The 20192-nt window shown below is 41.4% G+C and overlaps 1 protein-coding gene across 1 annotated transcript in view; it reads right to left on the bottom strand.

The window, feature by feature from the left end:
* The window catches only part of CACHD1 (cache domain containing 1), a 232806-nt gene that overhangs the window by 58602 nt on the left and 154012 nt on the right, over positions 1-20192 (bottom strand). The window contains exons 7-8 of the mRNA XM_073593807.1: positions 16505-16721; positions 1961-2110 (exon numbers count right to left, since the gene is read on the bottom strand). Coding sequence (XP_073449908.1) covers positions 1961-2110; positions 16505-16721 — 367 coding nt within the window. The remainder of the gene's footprint in view (positions 1-1960; positions 2111-16504; positions 16722-20192) is intronic.

A 20192-nucleotide genomic window follows, 5' to 3' on the forward strand; every position in this document is an offset into this window, starting at 1 on the left:
AATTCAGTTTTGGTCAACTTATCTACTTAGGGGGCCTTAAGTGCAACCCCTAACATAGACAACAGGCCTCACATAATAAGTGAATGCAATACTATAGAAAGCTCTCAGAGACTGCGTATATGCTACAGGAGATGGTCAGATCATGCATGATCAAACATGCTATAGGAGTTTTTGGAGACCGAATAGATGTTTCAAGAGACATCCATAAATTGGAGATGCACATCACACAAGACTGCTAGAGATTACTGCCATTACAGCCCCTTAATAAATCAATGCCTTAAAATTTGTACTTTATAGAGCCCCCATAAAAATCCCTTGTGCCACATGTGATCCATTATATACATAAATAGAGAAGAAGGATAGAAATCATAGAAAAAATAAGCATGTAAAAGAAATAAACCAAACCATTTAACTACTGGAATCCGGTTTAAAGATTATGTTCCTTCACTGTCTTGAGTAGGTAGGTAGAGAAAACACAGACCACTTGGCAGAGGCTCTGAGGACATCACAATAAGTGACAGGACCGCATACAGCCCCAGGCTGCTGGCTGGGCACCAGAGGACTGGTCCTTTGAAAGCTACGCCCCAAAAAAAGTGAACAAAAAAAAGTTCCTTGTTTCAGGAGATAAAAATGGAAAGACCATCTCCTTCCTTTTGGTTGAGAGTAGACCAAGCAAACCACCCTATGAAGTCTATGGGGGGCTTCCGGATATATTTGATACTTTATGCAGTACATGTATTGCCATCAGTATCCTTCATTCTATTCCCTCCCAAACTTTCCAAGTCTGTCGTAAAGGCGGCCCTGTGCGAATCCGGGTCCATTTGGGGCTGTGCACCCCCCACTGCAAGATTAAAATGCTTGTTAAAGTGGTTGTAAACCCTTACATATACCCAGTGAAGTGATTGGCCTTAGCTAATACACAGAGATGAAACAAATCCTCCTACATAAGTTGTATCTGTTTATCTGCAGTCTTATCTCCTCTACATCCGTTAAGCTTGCAGAATTTATAAAGCTTGTTCGAGATGCCAGAATCAAGGCAGTGGTGAGCTGAAATTACACACCGCAGAGCTCAGTGAGTAGAGGTTTGAGAGCTGATTGGAGGGAAGAGACACCCCACCCCCCCTCCACACAGTTGCAGAGCTGAGGCTGTCAGGCTGGAGGTCCCTCCCCATCACCTTTTTTTTCTCTGGATGTCAGGAAAACTTCTCAGAAGTTACTCTGATAGTGCTGCTGATGGAGGAACGAAGCAGCAGACAGAAATGACACTAAGGCTCGGTTCACACTGATGCGACAAGCCCTCCGATTTTGGAGCAGGTGTCGCATCAGAAGTCGGACCCCTTTCAGTGCAACGGAGCCCTTCTAGTCGACTCAGACTTTGAAAAGGGTTCCTACACTACTTTTGGTCGGACTTTGGTATGACTTGCATTGACTTCTGTTAAATTAGTCGCATGCAAGATGTGCCGAAGTCGCACTGGGGTCAACCACGGAAGTCGCCGGGCAGTGTGAACCCGAGCCTAGTGCTCTGAATTGAGACAAGTACACACTATAGAGGAATATGCTTTGTTCATATTTCATGTCTGAGGTTTACAACCAACTTAAGCCTAGGTGTAGAGGAATACGCTGTTATGCTTACCTCATTCCCCGCCCTGGCAGGCTTCCAGTGCTCTCCTCTCTGATGCTCTGGGTTGTAGACAGATCCTTGCCATCCCCATGTACAATGCAGGACTATTGGTTCTGCATTGTATGTGGTGACATCAGGGTGCAACCGCCAGCTGCAGTGCCCTGGAGATGAGCCTTCGGTGGACCAGTCGCCTACCATAAAGAAGGCCTGCCAGCCTTAATGAGCATTTAACCTTTGCAGTGCAGGGAGGCCCCTTTGCAAACGGTATTTTTTTCTGGTTCCTGAAGTGAGGCTTTAATTGTATAGATGTGACCAAGTCTGCAGACCCCCATTGCTTACCGTTAATGATGGCATAGGTGAGAACCATGACCGAATTATTCAGCTGGCCGTTTTCCTCACTAATCGCCCTCAGTGTAGCTTTCTTGTCTTCTTCTGAGGAATCCCTGGAAGTTACACCAGCCGACAAGTATATAATCACCATATCTGTATCTAGAGAAAAAAAAAAACAGTAGCATAGAAATTAAACCCAATTTTTCACGTTAGAATCTTACTACTTATTAAAAAAATAAATACCCATTTAGATAAACTATCATAAAAAAAATAATTTTCACTTATAATCACTGCAATTGAGAGAAAGGCTAATGTGCAAAATTTGCAACTGATACCAGGAATGCTCAAATGATGCACTTTCATGGAAAGTTCTGTTGTGTTTCTAAAAAGAAAAAATGTTATATTGGCATTTTAGGACAATTATTGTGTTTTCGCTTTAAGATGTTACAAACATTGGTAGCCATTTATGTTTTGAGGACCCAGAAACACATGCAGGCTTTTAAAGCATTTGTTACCCCATCATTTCATATTCCCGATTATGCGCCTGCTGCACCATGTACTGTGTAGACTGTGTATGAAGTCTCCGGTTCTCTTTGTATTGCTTCCTTTGTGTAAAATCCCTGGTGTTGCTGCCAGTTCCCCGACACATCTCAAAAGACTGCGGGACCATTCACAATGTTCAGCATGGTTCGCGCACGCACAGTGGGCACCCTGCTGTGAAGCTGCAAGTTGTCACATGTGGCCAGGTGTCCACAGTTGAGATGCCGTTGTCGGGGACAGAAGACCAATGGAAAGAACGGTTTAGGTAAGCAACATCGCTGGCTTTTTTTTTTTTTTTTCATCCTTTGTTGCATCTCAATAGGGCTGCAACTAGCGATTTATTTCATAATCGATTAGTTGGCCGATTATTGTTTTGATTAATCGACTAATAACTTTAAAACAAAAGTGTGGTGTATAATTTAGTTAATATGTAAAATTTTAAAAAAAGGCAATTTATTTTTAAATATCTCTATACAGTGGTAATATAAATAACCAACTATATGGTTAGAGAGCAAAATCTTTAATCCTCTTTGAGGACAGAAGAGATATACTATTAGAGGAGATATACTGTATATACTATAAGAGGAGATATACTGTATATACTATAAGAGGAGATATACTGTATATACTATAAGAGGAGATATACTGTATATACTATTAGAAGAGATATACTATTAGAGGAGAGATATACTGTATATACTATTAGAGGAGAGATATACTGTATATACTATTAGAGGAGAGATATACTGTATATACTATTAGAGGAGAGATATACTGTATATACTATTAGAGGAGAGATATACTGTATATATTATTAGAGGAGAGATATACTGTATATACTATTAGAGGAGAGATATACTGTATATACTATAAGAGGAGATATACTGTATATACTATTAGAGGAGATATAATGTATATGCTTTTAGAGATATACTGTATATACTATTAGAGGAGATATACTGTATATACTATTAGAGGAGATATACTGTATATACTATTAGAGGAGAGATATACTGTATATACTATTAGAGGAGAGATATACTGTATATACTATTAGAGGAGAGATATACTGTATATATTATTAGAGGAGAGATATACTGTATATACTATTAGAGGAGAGATATACTGTATATACTATAAGAGGAGATATACTGTATATACTATAAGAGGAGATATACTGTATATACTATTAGAGGAGATATAATGTATATGCTTTTAGAGATATACTGTATATACTATTAGAGGAGATATACTGTATATACTATTAGAGGAGATATACTGTATATACTATTAGAGGAGAGATATACTGTATATACTATAAAAGGAGAGATATACTGTATATACTATAAGAGGAGAGATATACTGTATATACTATAAGAGGAGAGATATACTGTATATACTATAAGAGGAGAGATATACTGTATATACTATAAGAGGAGAGATATACTGTATATACTATAAGAGGAGAGATATACTGTATATACTATAAGAGGAGATATACTGTATATACTATTAGAGGAGATATAATGTATATACTATTAGAGGAGATATAATGTATATGCTTTTAAAGATATACTGTATATACTATTAGAGGAGAGATATACTGTATATACTATTAGAGGAGAGATATACTGTATATACTATAAGAGGAGAGATATACTGTATATACTATAAGAGGAGAGATATACTGTATATACTATAAGAGGAGATATACTGTATATACTATAAGAGGAGATATACTGTATATACTATTAGAGGAGATATAATGTATATACTATTAGAGGAGATATAACGTATATGCTTTTAAAGATATACTGTATATACTATTAGGAGGAGATATACTGTATATACTAATAGAGGAGATATACTGTATATACTATTAGAAGAGATATACTGTATATACTATTAGAGGAAATATACTGTATATACTATTAGAGGAGAGATATACTGTACATACTATTAGAGGAGAGATATACTGTACATACTATTAGAAGAGATATACTGTACATACTATTAGAGGAGATATACTGTATATACTATAAGAGGAGATATACTGTATATACTATAAGAGGAGATATACTGTATATACTATAAGAGGAGATATACTGTATATACTATAAGAGGAGATATACTGTATATACTATTAGAAGAGATATACTATTAGAGGAGAGATATACTGTATATACTATTAGAGGAGAGATATACTGTATATACTATTAGAGGAGAGATATACTGTATATACTATTAGAGGATAGATATACTGTATATACTATTAGAGGAGAGATATACTGTATATACTATAAGAGGAGATATACTGTATATACTATTAGAGGAGATATAATGTATATGCTTTTAGAGATATACTGTATATACTATTAGAGGAGATATACTGTATATACTATTAGAGGAGATATACTGTATATACTATTAGAGGAGAGATATACTGTATATACTATTAGAGGAGAGATATACTGTATATACTATAAAAGGAGAGATATACTGTATATACTATAAGAGGAGAGATATACTGTATATACTATAAGAGGAGAGATATACTGTATATACTATAAGAGGAGAGATATACTGTATATACTATAAGAGGAGATATACTGTATATACTATAAGAGGAGATATACTGTATATACTATTAGAGGAGATATAATGTATATACTATTAGAGGAGATATAATGTATATGCTTTTAAAGATATACTGTATATACTATTAGAGGAGATATACTGTATATACTATTAGAGGAGATATACTGTATATACTATTAGAAGAGATATACTGTATATACTATTAGAGGAAATATACTGTATATACTATTAGAGGAGAGATATACTGTACATACTATTAGAGGAGAGATATACTGTACATACTATTAGAAGAGATATACTGTATATACTATTAGAGGAGATATACTGTATATACCATTAGAGGAGATATACTGTATATACTATTAAAGGTTGAATCTGGTAAATATCATCAGACTCCGAGATTTTTTTTTTAAAGAAAAAAAAAAAAAGTTAGAGACTGTTTTGCAGATTTTCAAACAGAACTGTAATATATTATATGCTACCCATATAAAAACAATGTCTTCCTTCAAAAAAAAAAAAAATTTTTTTAAGAATGTTCGTTCAATTTTCGAATCGTTCGTGGGGTCAAAACGACATTCATTTTCAACCACAGTGACAGGAAAATTTAGAAATTATAGAAAACTGTTTGGTCAAAGGAATTTTCAGACAGTGTATGTGGTTTTCTTTCAGAAATTACATTCATTTTAAAACAGAATGTTAAAAGCAAGTGAAAATTTCAAACAACATTCTTTCATTCAGTGAATGTACAAAGATTTTTCATATGAATATTCTCATCTGAAAATGGATCCATGTGGCCGGCATAAGGCTCAGTACACACCTATGCAGTTTGCTTTTGATCTGTTTCTTCACTGCTTTTTGCTGTACGTTAAGTACAGTATAGAGCGCCCCAATAGCAAGGTAAAGAAAACTTCTGCCTTTAGAACCACTCACTTCCTGCCCAGGACTACATGTCCCATGAGGCATTGCTCCTCACACGTTCACAAGTTCTCAGCCACTTACTGACATGTATGGATGGTGTACTGAGCTGTATTGTGTGCTGCACTGTATTTCCTGAGATGTAAACAAATAATGCATCCTATATGCAGGCCAACTAACGGATTATGAAAATGGTAATCGATTAATTTCATAATTGATTAGTTGTTGATTAACTGATTAGTTGTTTCAGCCCTACATCTAATTGCTGCTGGTCTCCAGTGTCTATGCAGTCATTTCCTTTCTACATGCACTCCAGTGATGGCTAAATGGCATTTCTCATGAAATGTTTCCTGAAGGTGACAACAGTGGACCATGGATGGTTAATATGTGTTGAAACATCCAATTGAAGTCTCCATCAAGAGTCTGTGTGATAGACAGTTACCCAATAACAGGAAGTGTCTAAAAAAGGACCTTCACAGCAGGATCACCAGGTATCATTTTAATAAAAATATAATAAAAAAATCTTTTAAATATGTTCATTTTCAAAGAGCTCCAGGCTTCCGACCAAAAATTAAAAGTCAGAAGCTACAAATACTGTAGCTGCTGACTTGATATAAGGACACTTACCTGTCCAGGGATCCAGTGATGTTCTCACCCGACCCGATTGTTCAATTGGCTTTGAGTGCAAGCGCCGGCATCTCTAGTAAGGGGAAAAGGGAAGTAAAGCATGGTAGCTTCACAGCCTGTTTCCTACTGCGCATGCACGAGTCGCGCTACATCTCGTGAATGCTCCTGTAAGTCTTCTGGGACCTGTGGTGTGTCCCAGAAGACTGCTGAACAAGGAGGGGGGGTGGGGGCATTGGCAAACTTCCAGCTTAGATCGCCACAGTGATCCGAGTCAGAAGTGGGAGCTGGTACCTGTCAAAACCAGGTACCCATTCTCCCCCCCCCACCCCCCCCCCCTCCCAAAAGTGCCAAATGTAAACAACCTTTTGCTCTGCTTTAAATACAGTGGGGACGGAAAGTATTCAGACCCCCTTGAATTTTTCACTCTTTGTTATATTGCAGCCATTTGCTAAAATCATTTAAGTTCATTTTTTTTCCTCATTAATGTACACACAGCACCCCATATTGACAGAAAAACACATAATTGTTGACATTTTCGCTGATTTATTAAAAAAGAGAAACTGAAATATCACATGGTCCTAAGTATTCAGACCCTTTGCTGTGACACTCATATATTTAACTCAGGTGGTGTCCATTTCTTCTGATCATCCTCGAGATGGTTCTACACCTTCATTTGAGTCCAGTTGTGTTTTATTATACTGATTGAACTTGATTAGAAAAGCCACACACCTGTCTATATAAGACCTTACAGCTCACAGTGCATGTCAGAGCAAATGAAAATCATGAGGTCAAAAGGAACTGCCTGAAGAGCTCAGAGACAGAATTGTGGCAAGGCACAGATCTGGCCAAGGTTACAAAAAAATTTATGCTGCACTTAAGGTTTCTAAGAGCACAGTGGCCTCCGTAATCCTTAAATGGAAGACATTTGGGACGACCAGAACCCTTCCTAGAGCTGGCCGTCTGGCCAAACTGAGCTATCGGGGGAGAAGAGCCTTGGTGAGAGAGGTAAAGAAGAACCCAAAGATCACTGTGGCTGAGCTCCAGAGATGCAGTCGGGAGATGGGAGAAAGTTTTAGAAAGTCAACCGTCACTGCAGCCCTCCACCAGTCGGGGCTTTATGGCAGAGTGGCCCGATAGTAGCCTCTCCGCAGTGCAAGACACATGAAAGCCTGCATGGAGTTTGCTAAAAAAACACCTGAAGGACTCCAAGATGGTGAGAAATAAGATTCTCTGGTCTGATGAGACCAAGATAGAACTTTTTGGCCTTAATTCTAAGCGGTATGTGTGGAGAAAGCCAGGCACTGCTCATCACCTGTCCAATACAGTCCCAACAGTGAAGCATGGTGGGGGCAGCATCATGCTGTGTTTTTCAGCTGCAGGGACAGGACGACTGGTTGCAATCAAGATGAATGCGGCCAAGTACAGGGATATCCTGGAAGAAAACCTTCTCCAGAGTGCTCAGGACCTCAGACTGGGCCGAAGGTTTACCTTCCAACAAGAAAATGACCCTAAGCACACAGCTAAAATAACGAAGGAATGTCTTCACAACAACTCTGTGACTGTTCTTGAATGGCCCAGCCAGAGCCCTGACTTAAACCCAATTGAGCATCTCTGGAGAGACCTAAAAATGGCCGTCCACCAACGTTTACCATCCAACCTGACAGAACTGGAGAGGATCTGCAAGGAGGAATGGCAGAGGATCCCCAAATCCAGGTGTGAAAAACTTGTTGCATCTTTCCCAAAAGGACTCATGGCTGTATTAGATCAAAAGGGGCTTCTACTAAATACTGAGCAAAGGGTCTGAATACTTAGGACCATGTGATATTTCAGTTTTTCTTTTTTAATAAATCTGCAAAAATGTCAACAATTCTGTGTTTTTCTGTCAATATGGGGTGCTGTGTGTACATTAATGAGGAAAAAAATGAACTTAAATGATTTTAGCAAATGGCTGCTATATAACAAAAAGAATGAAAAATGTAAGGGGGTCTGAATACTTTCCGTCCCCACTGTATATGTGAGATTTTAGTTATTGGGTTTAAATCTACTTCAACTCTGTGCTGAGCAATGTTATATTTCCCGTCCTCACATGCTGACTTGTTCTGGATACAAGGATGTCATCCTTCATCTTTCTTCACCACCTATGGAGTCAATGACCCGAAACAAGCATGCAGGTCCTGGCACTTCACTGGCTGCATGCTGGCTCCGTGGCTGCGAATTAACTAAAGAAGGCTTGCAAACGAGTTAAAACCGCACCCCCCCCATAGCAATATGCTCCCTTTAGAAAGGCAAGCTAACCTTTACAAACGTTTCCTTGTGTTTACCGAAAAAAAAAAACCCATACATGTAAATTTCCATAACAGAAAATGTGACACATGATAAATCACTCAAATGAGGAGTTTAACGAGTAAAATAAGACTGAAAGGTAAGCGCAATGTTCATCCAAATAACCATCAATTACCGTGAGCATTTATATACTGTAACAAAACCTCCTGCCAAATATGGATTTTTTTTTTTTTTTTTTTACTTCCTAAAATGAAAACAGTTGAAAATGGAAAAGAGTTGGCGTGTTCCTGTTTTGTGTTCCGTGCCAAAAACACAGCAGAAATTCAGGATATAACATAACAGATCTGCCGAATGAACAATGAGATTTTGCCTTTGGCTTGTCACATCCGTTCCTTCAGGTAAAAGTAACAGAATACAGCAAAGTTTTTCCTGCAACAGTCAATTCACAAAGTCTAATGTGACTTGGTATATTTTATTCCTGTACACTGCGTGTTAAAGCTCACTTCTGCACAAGTACGCAACTATTTTAAAGTATATCATGCAGCGCTCCCTTAAAGTGTTACTAAACCCACAACAGTGAAATCAGTCTGTATATGCAGTAAAGCATGCTTGTTATACTCAATGTGGAACCTAAGGGGTTAATCCCCTGCATTGTGTAAAAAAAAAAAGGCTGTTTGATTCTGTCTTCTCTGATCCTCCCCGTCTTCCACCATCCCCAATCTATCTGCTGACAGAACAGAGCCTTGGGGGCAAGCTGCACATGCTCAGTTTGGTGTGTATTGCTGAAGAGTTTTCTTTTTTCTTGGGAGGGTGCATGTGATCAGCACAGGGCCAATCAGCACTGTCCAGGGGGGGGGGGGGAGGGGGGGCTAGGGTCAAGGGTCCTGCAGCCTCATAGGACAATCAGGGGAGAATGGAAACTCCTCCTACAAGCTTTAACCAGTCACTGCTGAACACTGATAGAAAGCACAAGACTGCTATATACTGCTGAAGAGAAAAGATATTTAGCAGTTTATATTTACTAAAATAATGTCATTTCCATATTCCGTTTACTGTGGGACTATATGCATTATCACAGGATTTTGGATGTTTCTTTTACTAAGGACTAAGGAAGTATGTTCTATCTAATTTTATATATTTATTGCTTGTTTGCCCATTGAATATTGTTTTGTTTGCACATAGAATATCAATATTCTTTATTTTATGGCACTTAAAGCAGAGTTCCGCCAATTTTTTTTTTTTTTTAAAGTCAGCAGCTACTGACTTTTAAAATAAGGACACTTACCTGTCCAGGGCGCCCGCGATGTCGGCACCCGAAGCCGATCTGTTCCTCGGCTCTTGGGTGCTGCCGCCGCCATCTTCGGCTTCACTTCCTGGTTACCTACTGTGCATGCGCGACTTGCTGTGACCACTGGTCCCTGCTGTCTCCTGGGACCCATGTGTCTCCCAGCAGACAGCGGGGGGGAGGGGGACAAGTAGTGGCGTAGATACCCGCGGGTGGCACTTGTATCTAATGCCCGGTAGTGGGTGCAAAATACCTGTATTAGACAGGTATCTGCTCCCTCCTCCCCCCTGAAAGGTGCCAAATGTGACACCGGGGGGGATGGGGATTCCAAATAGCGGAAGTTCCATTTTTGTGTGGAACTCCGCTTTAAAGAGGAACTGCAATCTGCTCACATAATTTGTAATAAAAAAAAAAAAACATCTTTGCCATTCTGAAGCTTCCCTCCAACCACTTTGCATATTATTTTATATATACTGTGATTCTGTACTTGCCAAATATGCTGCAGAAATCTCCCTCCACCGAGTCTGGCTGCATCCATTTTAACTGTGGGCAGCTGAAGCTGCTGCCTGTTCACTTCCTGGGATTTACACAGAGGCACAGCTCCAGCTCTGCAGCTCTCATTGGCACTCTTATGACTCATCCCTCCTCCCTTCCTGGCAAACGCTTACCAGAGTGAAAAAGCTGCGCATGATGTCATAAGCCTTACCAGACAAGAAACAGGAAGTGGACTGTATAAGGCAGGGGTCTTCAAACTACGGCCCTCCAGTTGTTCAGGAACTACAATTCCCATCATGCCTTGTCATGTCTGTGAATGTCAGAATTTTACAATGCTTCATGGGACGTGTAGTTCCACAACAGCTGGAGGGCCGTAGTTTGGTGATCCCTAGTATAAGGTATTTACTGGCAGAAAAAAAAAAAATGAAAAAAATGAAAAAAGGTCTGCTTTAAGGGAGTCCCGCGTGATATATTTTAAACGGTTTATTCACACTTGCCGGAACGCCTTTAGATGTGAGCAGCACCCTTTATCTGCAATCATATAAACCTACCCAATGATTGCAGCAAACTAGGATTGATGAGTTTTATATTTTGAGTTTCGCGCCGGTAACACACCTTGTTGGTTTGCACCCCTTATCTGCTCTTTGTATTTTTTTTACGTTCTTTATATTACTGACTAGAGTTTATCACGTAGTGTCAATTATTTAGGGTAGCGCAGAAGTTCCACCAGGTTCTATGTTATACTCAACCATGTCCACCATCCATTTTCCTTTGGGTGTGCCGACTGGTGATCAAAGTGATGCAGCCTGTGCCAGCACTGACCTATCTGTACAGACGTCACTTCTCAAGCTTGAGAGGACCCTGCCACTGGACAACCAATAGGAGAAGTCCACCCCAACCAAGGACATGAAACACCAAAAGAAGGCAGTGAAAATGTCATACATAGTGGGGTGCTGAAGCCGTATAAATACGTATAATGATAGCTGTTCCTTAACATATATTTTAAGCTCGGATCTCCCCACTGCAATCTATAAGAGATGTAAGAAGCAGTTGGGTAGTTTAACGTCTTCATTTCCACAAAAAAAAAAAAAAAAATTGGACTGTCACTTTAACGCCACTTTTACATTCTGCTCCTGATGCAACCACAGGGAAGTAATAAATTCCAATCTGCTTTCATTGTGTGCCAGCTCAGGATCCTGTGTACCTTTCTGCACACACCACATCAGGAATCGTCTGCATGCCGACTTCATAAACTTGTTGTCAGTCTGACAAACCAACGGAAGATTATTTTTCCTGCGAGGTATAAATTTCTCACCGGAGGTCGGAACCTTTCCCTGCTCCCCCCCCCCAGCTACACAAGAGGCAGCTTCCTGGGAGGCATCAATAGCGAGCAGGCTCAGACTTTGGTAGGAGATATTTGTGTGTTTACTATTAGGAAGTCTCTTAGACCCCCATACACACTATTAGATTTTCTGCAGATTTTTTTGTCTTCAGATTTACCAAAACCATATAATATGGAGGTCAAATCTTAAGAGTTTCAATTTGTATGCAATCAGGCAGGCCCTTGCAATACATGGTTTTGGTAAATCTGAAGACAAAAATCTACAGAAAATCTAATAGTGTGTATGGGGTCTTTAATCTCCACAAGGTTGTGTCCAAGAAAGCCTGGGGTCAGGGGAAATGGGCCGAATATGCCGGGGGTGTCATACAACCTGGAAAGGGGCAGCCAGTGGAAAAGAGGTGAAACAGGGCAGCACTGGCCCCATGCAGAGGGAAAATAGTGCCCAGAATCAAGAGTTATGGCTTTAACCACTTGACTGCAGGAAGATTTACCCCCATCATGACCAGGCCATTTTTACCGATACGGCACTGTGTTACTTTAATTGCGCGGTCATGCGACGCTGTACCCAAATAAAACTTATGTCCTTTTTTTTCCCACAAATAGATAACAAATATAAAACTACAAATAAATTTGGTAGTATTTGATCACCTCTGCGTTTTTTTGTGTTTTTTTGTGGTTTTTTTTACAGTGATCAGGGTTAAAAATATGCACCGTCACTGTATAGGTATGTGCCTAACCAGTGTTTTACTATACTGATTGAAACGCTTTTACTAGGGGAAGACATGGAATTTATTCTCTGCTTTGCAGGGACACAAAATACATCTCTTCTCGCCCTGTCAGAACTGAGATCTGCCTTGTTTACATAGGCAGATCTCAGTTGTGTGTCTCTGCCTCACGATCGGTGGGTGCCGGCGGTCATCCAGTGCCCAGCACCCGCCGATCGGCTTCCGCTGTGTGTAATCACAGTGGAAGCGGGCAGCCAACAGCACGCATGCGCGTTCCCCTACACGGAAGTGCCAGATCTCACACACACACACATAGAGATATATATATATATATATATATATATATATCTCTATCTATATATATATATATCTATATCTCTATCTATAGGGGATCCTGCGCACAGCTGCCACCCTGTAGTAGTAAAACTGCTACAGGGTGGACAACAAGCAGTTAAAGAAAGCCCATCAGGCCAGAAAGGCTGCCACTGCTTACGACCTTCTGAACATGCTGGCTTCATGGCTGTCATACCACCCCCTGGATTCAGTATTTTCTGACAAATCACCGACCAACCTAGAACAAGTATGCAGCAGATCTCCAGTCAGTTAACCTTTACTTTACTTGCTGTATACTTAAGCTGGCCCATAAATGGATCTTTTTTTTTTTTTGTTCAGCCAGCGGGCTTCAATGAAAAAAAATCTAACAGATTCCTCCACCCACACACAAAAGGTGGATAGATGAATCCTTCCCCGCTGAGACACTATATTCCAGAGATATGCAATTAGAGGACCTCCAGCTGTTGCAGAACTACAAGTCCCATGAGGCATAGCAAGACTCTGACAGCCACAAGCATGACATCCCAGAGGCAGAGGCATGATGGGACTTGTAGTTTTGCAACAGCTGGAGGTCCGCTAATTGCATATCCCTGCTATATTCTGACAGTGGGACTCCATCCGCTGTCAAAATAGACTGATCAGCAGCTGCAGCAACTGATCGAGAAAAACTTTCCAACATTCCTATTCAACAGAAGTCGATTGTTAGTCTTGCTTCTGTCGAAGAGGAGCAGCCAACACATGGAACAAAATTCGGCCGGTCACTGCTGTACCAGCCCATTTTCGATCCATCTATGGCTGGCTTTTTTTTTTCATTTTAATTAGAAACAAAAATTAGTTTTGTACAAAATATTACTGTAAAGAACATTTTATACATAGGATATGGATAAACAAGGATTTGCAACCCAAGAAAAAAAAAAAAAAAAAAACAAAAAAAGGAAAAGCCTGGTGACAACCTTTTCTTTAGATTATCGTCAATATGTTGCATGCAAAATCAGAGAAGAAAAAAAACAAAGTAGGAAAAATGATTCTCTTGATCAAAGTAAAAAAATACGCCATATGCTATACGTTTGCCCGGGGAATCAAGTCTCAGATAATCTAGTTATGCTACGGAACCAATATCCTTAAAACCCTTGGCAACGGACCTAGAGTAAGTACTTGATGTCAGCGGGTATAAAACGGCAGATTTATGAAACACAAGTCGATGATGATTGTAACCACTTATCCCATATTTTATTATATTTGCCCGGGCATCCCCTATTGACATAGATAACGTTTTTGTATGGTAAGGTGTTGTTTATTTCAACGAGACAGACAGCAAGAGTCGGAGTTACGGCTTGAATCCAACAACGCGCTATGACCTTTCTAGCCCCAAAAATTTGAGTGTGCGCTTATCCATATCGGTGTCAAGGAAAGAAGCCCAAAAGACATTGCCTGGGGTCCATTGTCACCAGTGAGCCTATCTGGTCATGAAGGAACTGAACGACTTGTGCCCAGAGCCCGTGGATGCGAGGACAATGCCAGAGAAGGTGCCCAAAGGTGCCAGTGGAGATCAAACACTTAGGGCATATGGAGTTGCGAAAAAGGATAGGTCATGGCCAGCCAGTCTGGAGTTAAATATGCTGTGTGTGTGTGATATATACTTGTGTAAGTCTATCAGACATTTTTTAAGAGACATTAGTTTACAGGTCTCCAGTACTTCGCTCCATTCCTCATCATTCACATCTCCAACCTCATCCACCCATCTAGTCTTAACAGAATAAGCAAGTTGGGTCGCAGCTGGAGGAATGATCAGGTCTTAAATAAATAGATATAAGTTTGCGTGATTCATTACTTCTTATCACATCTAGAACATCCAGGGAGAGCAAAGCTGGGTAAAGTACCTGCAAATTGGGTGTGTAGTGCATGTCGTTCTTGGAAAAAGCGAAATAGTATATGGTTCAGGAGAGTAAACCCTACTTTTAATTGGGCAAACGTCTTGATTTTACCATTCTTTTTTCGTTCTCAATTTTTTATTTGTAATAACAACAATTACAATATATCTGACAATATTTTTGGATTATTATTCTATAATACAGCAATATTTTGCTATAATACAGAGAATACAGGTAAAGATATTACTCTGGATTTATGACTGTTAAAGAAAGGATTCATTTTGAGGAAGTCTATTATGATCAAGGAATTGTAATAATCCTTCTGCATGTTAACTAAATATTAGGTTGTCATATATAGATATATTATGTTTGGTTGAAAATATGGAAAGCTCAATAAAGTATTATTAACATAGATATATTTAATGCTATGTTTTGTGACTATCAATATTAATGATAACTTCCATTAAGTAAAATTACCTGTTGGTAACAAATATTATATGTAAAGGATTAAATAGAAAAAGAAAATAATCTGTAAAAGAAAAAAGGAAAATAATAAGAAATAATAAGTAAGAGTACATGGGAAGGGAGGACGTCAGGGTTCCGAAATTTTACCAATCTTAAGAACATGAGATAGTAGGTATACTCCTCGGGATATCCAGATTGTAGGATCAGGTATCTGGAGGAGTTCAGGTACAAGTTTATCATACCACAACGGTGCGTTACTATGAAATTCAGGACAGTTCATTCTGGATATTGGCAAGTCCCAGATCCTCTTGTGCTGGAATAGAAGGTCAGAGCTGCTCGGAAATGCCGGAGAACCGTTCAGGCCACGCAGCACATCACAGAACGGATGTGGGAGTTGTGAACCCACATGACTGCAGACCAGGGAGAGATATCTTTGTTTGTCATATTTATCAATGTGATAAAAATGGGAAAGCTGTGCCGCCAGGTAACGAGATCCAAAAGCAGGAACAGCAAGGCCTCCTAAGAAAGTTGGGTTTTGGAGAACATTTCAGGACAGTTTGTGCCTACTGGCCCCCCAAAAAAAGATTGCAGCAAAGTGTCCATAGTTTTGAAGTATCCAAGTGGAATATAGACTGGGGGATGCCAAAGCACATACAAATTTTAGGCAATATCATTTTTACAAGACCCATTCAGCCCATCACTCCCATTGGCAATTTCGCCCATGTCTGTGTTTTGCATTTGATCAATGGGAAAAGAGGCTCCCCATTCAGAGAAATGTAATCAACTATGGCTCTAGAAACCTGGATTCCCAAACGTTTAAGGGTACTAACCCTATCTATGCCCAGCTTTACTCTGGATCGGTGACTAAGTATTGAAGCCAAAAGTAGCCAAGTCCCCTCACTTTGGAGAGCACACCCCTTACATTTTGTTGAGTCCTCAGGACAGGTAGTGAGGAGAAATCTGCCCAAAAGGCACACAAACAGCAAACAAACAAAAAAAATGAGAGTCTTTGTAGCAATCCCCACTCTAAGCCAAAACTAGGAAAAAAAATAAATAAATAAAAATTCATCTTACTTGGCTGAATCCTTGTGCCATTGTTGGTGCTTTTGATCAGCTGGAAAGCTTTCTGGAAGCCGTGGGCGTGCTGAGTGGGGCTGTCCGAGGACTTTGTACTGGCCAGGAAGCTGGCCATCTCTCTCTTGGTCTCACTGGTGGCCGGGGACAGAAATGTCTTATAGCACTGATCCAGGGAGCAGGTCCTCACCACGTCAGCCACCGTCAGGACAGAAATCTGGAGGGGAGGCAGAAAGATTCCCATGTTAAAGATGACCCATCATTAATAATACAGTCAAGGTGAGAGGGGACAAAAACAATTCATACTTTTCTGAAGCATGAAGATAGTTCGAAAGGAAAAAAAAAAAAAAAAGACAGAAAGCGACAGAAAATACAAAGACTACAGTCTCCCTTAAATGAAAATCAGGATTTCATCTATCCACGGCAGAGCTTTATATGCCACAGATGCACTTTAAGATCTGACGGGACAGGCTCACGACTGCTTGGACGGCCCTGTAAAAACATTTATCTTGCAGCCTGTGATTGTTCTTTACACCCAATTGCCAGAGGAATATTTTTGGAGACTCTCCGTATTATTTCTAGAATAAATTCAGAGTACAGATGTCCGACGCTCCACGTTCTCTTGCCAAATAGTGAATCTATCCCCAAATATTTCTTCTGCTATTTATTTAGCAACTATTTTACTTGACTGAGCTCCCAAAATGATTAAAACATGCTTTTCTGTCTTTGCAGTGCTTCTGCCACTCAATTATAAAATACGATACTTCAAACCTTATGTTTTCCTATTGTACCACTCTAAGGCCTCTCTTAAAATGCGCTGCCTGATGGGCTCATTAAATTAAACCATTTACAAGGTAAGTGGTCAAGTAGAGTTCACAGTGCACATTGGGCAAAATTACAAGTAGTCAAATCCTTCACAATACCCCAAAAAACATCCCCCCCCCCCCCCATTTTCTCATTTTTGGATAAGGTAGTGAACGGTTAACCACTTGAGTACCAGCCTGTATATAACCCTTCATTACCAGGCCATTTTTCAGTGCTGGGATAGTGCAATGGTTTTGCACAGAGCAGCCCCTATCCTCTTCTTCTGGGGTCCCCCCCGCCGGCGCTCCAGGCCACCTCCTCTTCATCGGGTGCCCCCCCATGGAGAGCAGCTTTTCATGAGAAAAGCCGCTTTCCATGGGGGCACCCGTGCAGGCTTGCTCCCGAGTCCAGCCGATGCGTTCATTGACACAGACAGCTGGACTCGACCCCCCTCCCCCCCCGCTCCCATTTCACAGCTTTTGATTGACAATCTGTCCAAAAAAAGGAAGGGGGGGGAGTTGCAGCACAGAAGGTTTTTCACCTTAATGCATAGACTGCATTAAGGTGAAAAACCTTAAGGCTTTACAACCCCTTGAACCCTTCACCTTGAATCTAAAGCTGCCTACCCTTGATTCAAACCTAAAGTAAGAAGGTTTTTGTTATCTTAAAGCATTCTATTCATTAAAGAGGAAGTAAACTTCCTCTGCAGACATTTACCTATGGGTAAGCCATAAGGCTTACCCATAGGCAGTGGCGTCGCTAGGGGGTGGCTTTTGGGGCTATAGCCCCGAATCTCGGGCCCATAGCCCCGAGTCAATGTAGGGGTCCCCAAGGGAAGGGGAGGCTCTCTGGGGACCCTGATGCATGGGGGAGGCTCTCTGGGGACCCTGGTTTAAGGGAGAGGCTCTCTGGGAACCCTGATGCAAAGGGGGCTCTCTGGGGACCCTGATTTAAGTCGGAGGCTCTCTGGGGACCCTGATGCATGGGGGAGGCTCTCTGGGGACCCTGGATTAAGGGAGAGGCTCTCTGGGAACCCTGATGCAAAGGGGGCTCTCTGGGGACCCTGATTTAAGTCGGAGGCTCTCTGGGAACCCTGATGCAAGGGGGAGGCTCTCTGGGAACCCTGATGCAAGGGGGAGGCTCTCTGGGAACCCTGATGCAAGGGGGAGGCTCTCTGGGAACCCTGATGCAAGGGGGAGGCTCTCTGGGAACCCTGATGCAAGGGGGAGGCTCTCTGGGAACCCTGATGCAAGGGGGAGGCTCTCTGGGAACCCTGATGCAAGGGGGAGGCTCTCTGGGAACCCTGATGCAAGGGGGAGGCTCTCTGGGAACCCTGATGCAAGGGGGAGGCTCTCTGGGAACCCTGATGCAAGGGGGAGGCTCTCTGGGAACCCTGATGCAAGGGGGAGGCTCTCTGGGAACCCTGATGCAAGGGGGAGGCTCTCTGGGAACCCTGATGCAAGGGGGAGGCTCTCTGCGGATCCTAATTAAGAAGGGGCTCCCTGGGGACCCTGATGTAAGGGGGGGCTCTCTGGGGATATATACACACACACACGTATATTATATACATGTGCATGCCCACCCAAACGTATGACTTTCTTTACTACGTTGCTATGGGCTCTAGCCCCAGATCTTTTGTAGACCTAGCAACGCCCCTGCCCATAGGTAGTGTAAATATGTCCTAAACGTGTCCCGTTTAGGACATGTTTACATTACATGCAAGCCAGTGACATCACTGGCACATGTGCTCTGAAGGAATGGCCATGGGTGCCGTTCCTTCCAAGCCCTGTGCCGTGAACGGCGACTCCCACGTGCATGTGCGGTAGTGATGTCATCGCGGCTCTGGCCAGTCACAGCGCCGGAGCTCTCAATACCGGAAGTAACTCGGGGAAAGACGTCAGTCGTCTCAGCGATGTGCGGGCGCCGCTGGATGGCTTTGTTCTAAGGTAAGTATTTCATAATGAGCTAGTATGCGATACATACTAACTAGCCCATTATGTCTTTGTCTTGCATGTTTTTTTTTTCTCTTTTTTAAATTTTTTTTATTTACAACATCTTTAAAAGAAACCTTCTGTGTGCAGCAGTCCCCCCTCTAATACTTACCTGAGCCCCATATCGATCCAGCGATGTTGCACGAGAGTCTTGGCTGTCCGGGACTCTCCCTCCTCATTAGCTGAGAAAGCAGCAGGCACCACTGGCTCCTGCTGCGGTCAAAGTCAGTGATCCAATGAGGAGAGAGATAAGAGGGACGGAGCCGAGCTGTGGCTCCGTGTCTGAATGGACACACGCACAGCAGCGGCCTGGGTGCCCCCATAGCAAACTGCTTGCTGTGGGGGGCACTCGGCAGGAGGGAGGGGCCAGGAGCACCGAAGAGGGACCTGAGGAGGATCTGGGCTGCTCTGTGCAAAACCATTACACAGAGCAGGTAAGTATAACATTTTTGTTATTTTTAAACGAAATAAAAAAACGACTTTAGTATCACTTTAAATCCTTCATTGATAAAATCTATATTTCCCTCCTTTTGTTGTGATAGGAAGAGGAGGGTCCTCAGAATATAAACACCAACACTGTTTACGTTTGATGATTTGCCATTACAGGCAGTCCCCGAGTTACATACATCCGGCTCATACTTAGAAATGGAGCAAGACAACAGGAATGGAGAGGATATCTACCCCATAGGAAGGGAAATTCACTCCTGTAAGAGTTATTATGGGAAAAAGGTATCTCCATCGAAGCTTTATCACCAATCCTTGTTTCCATGACAACCCAAATTTTTTCAAAGTCCAACTGTCACAGGGATTAAAAGTGATGTGAAATCTTCTGAACAGGGGCACAGACAGCAAAATAGACGTTAACCCTTCCCTATGCCACCTAAAAATAATTT

The sequence above is a fragment of the Aquarana catesbeiana genome, linkage group LG07 (assembly GCF_042186555.1).
Source record: "Aquarana catesbeiana isolate 2022-GZ linkage group LG07, ASM4218655v1, whole genome shotgun sequence".
Classification (NCBI taxonomy): Eukaryota; Metazoa; Chordata; class Amphibia; order Anura; family Ranidae; genus Aquarana; species Aquarana catesbeiana.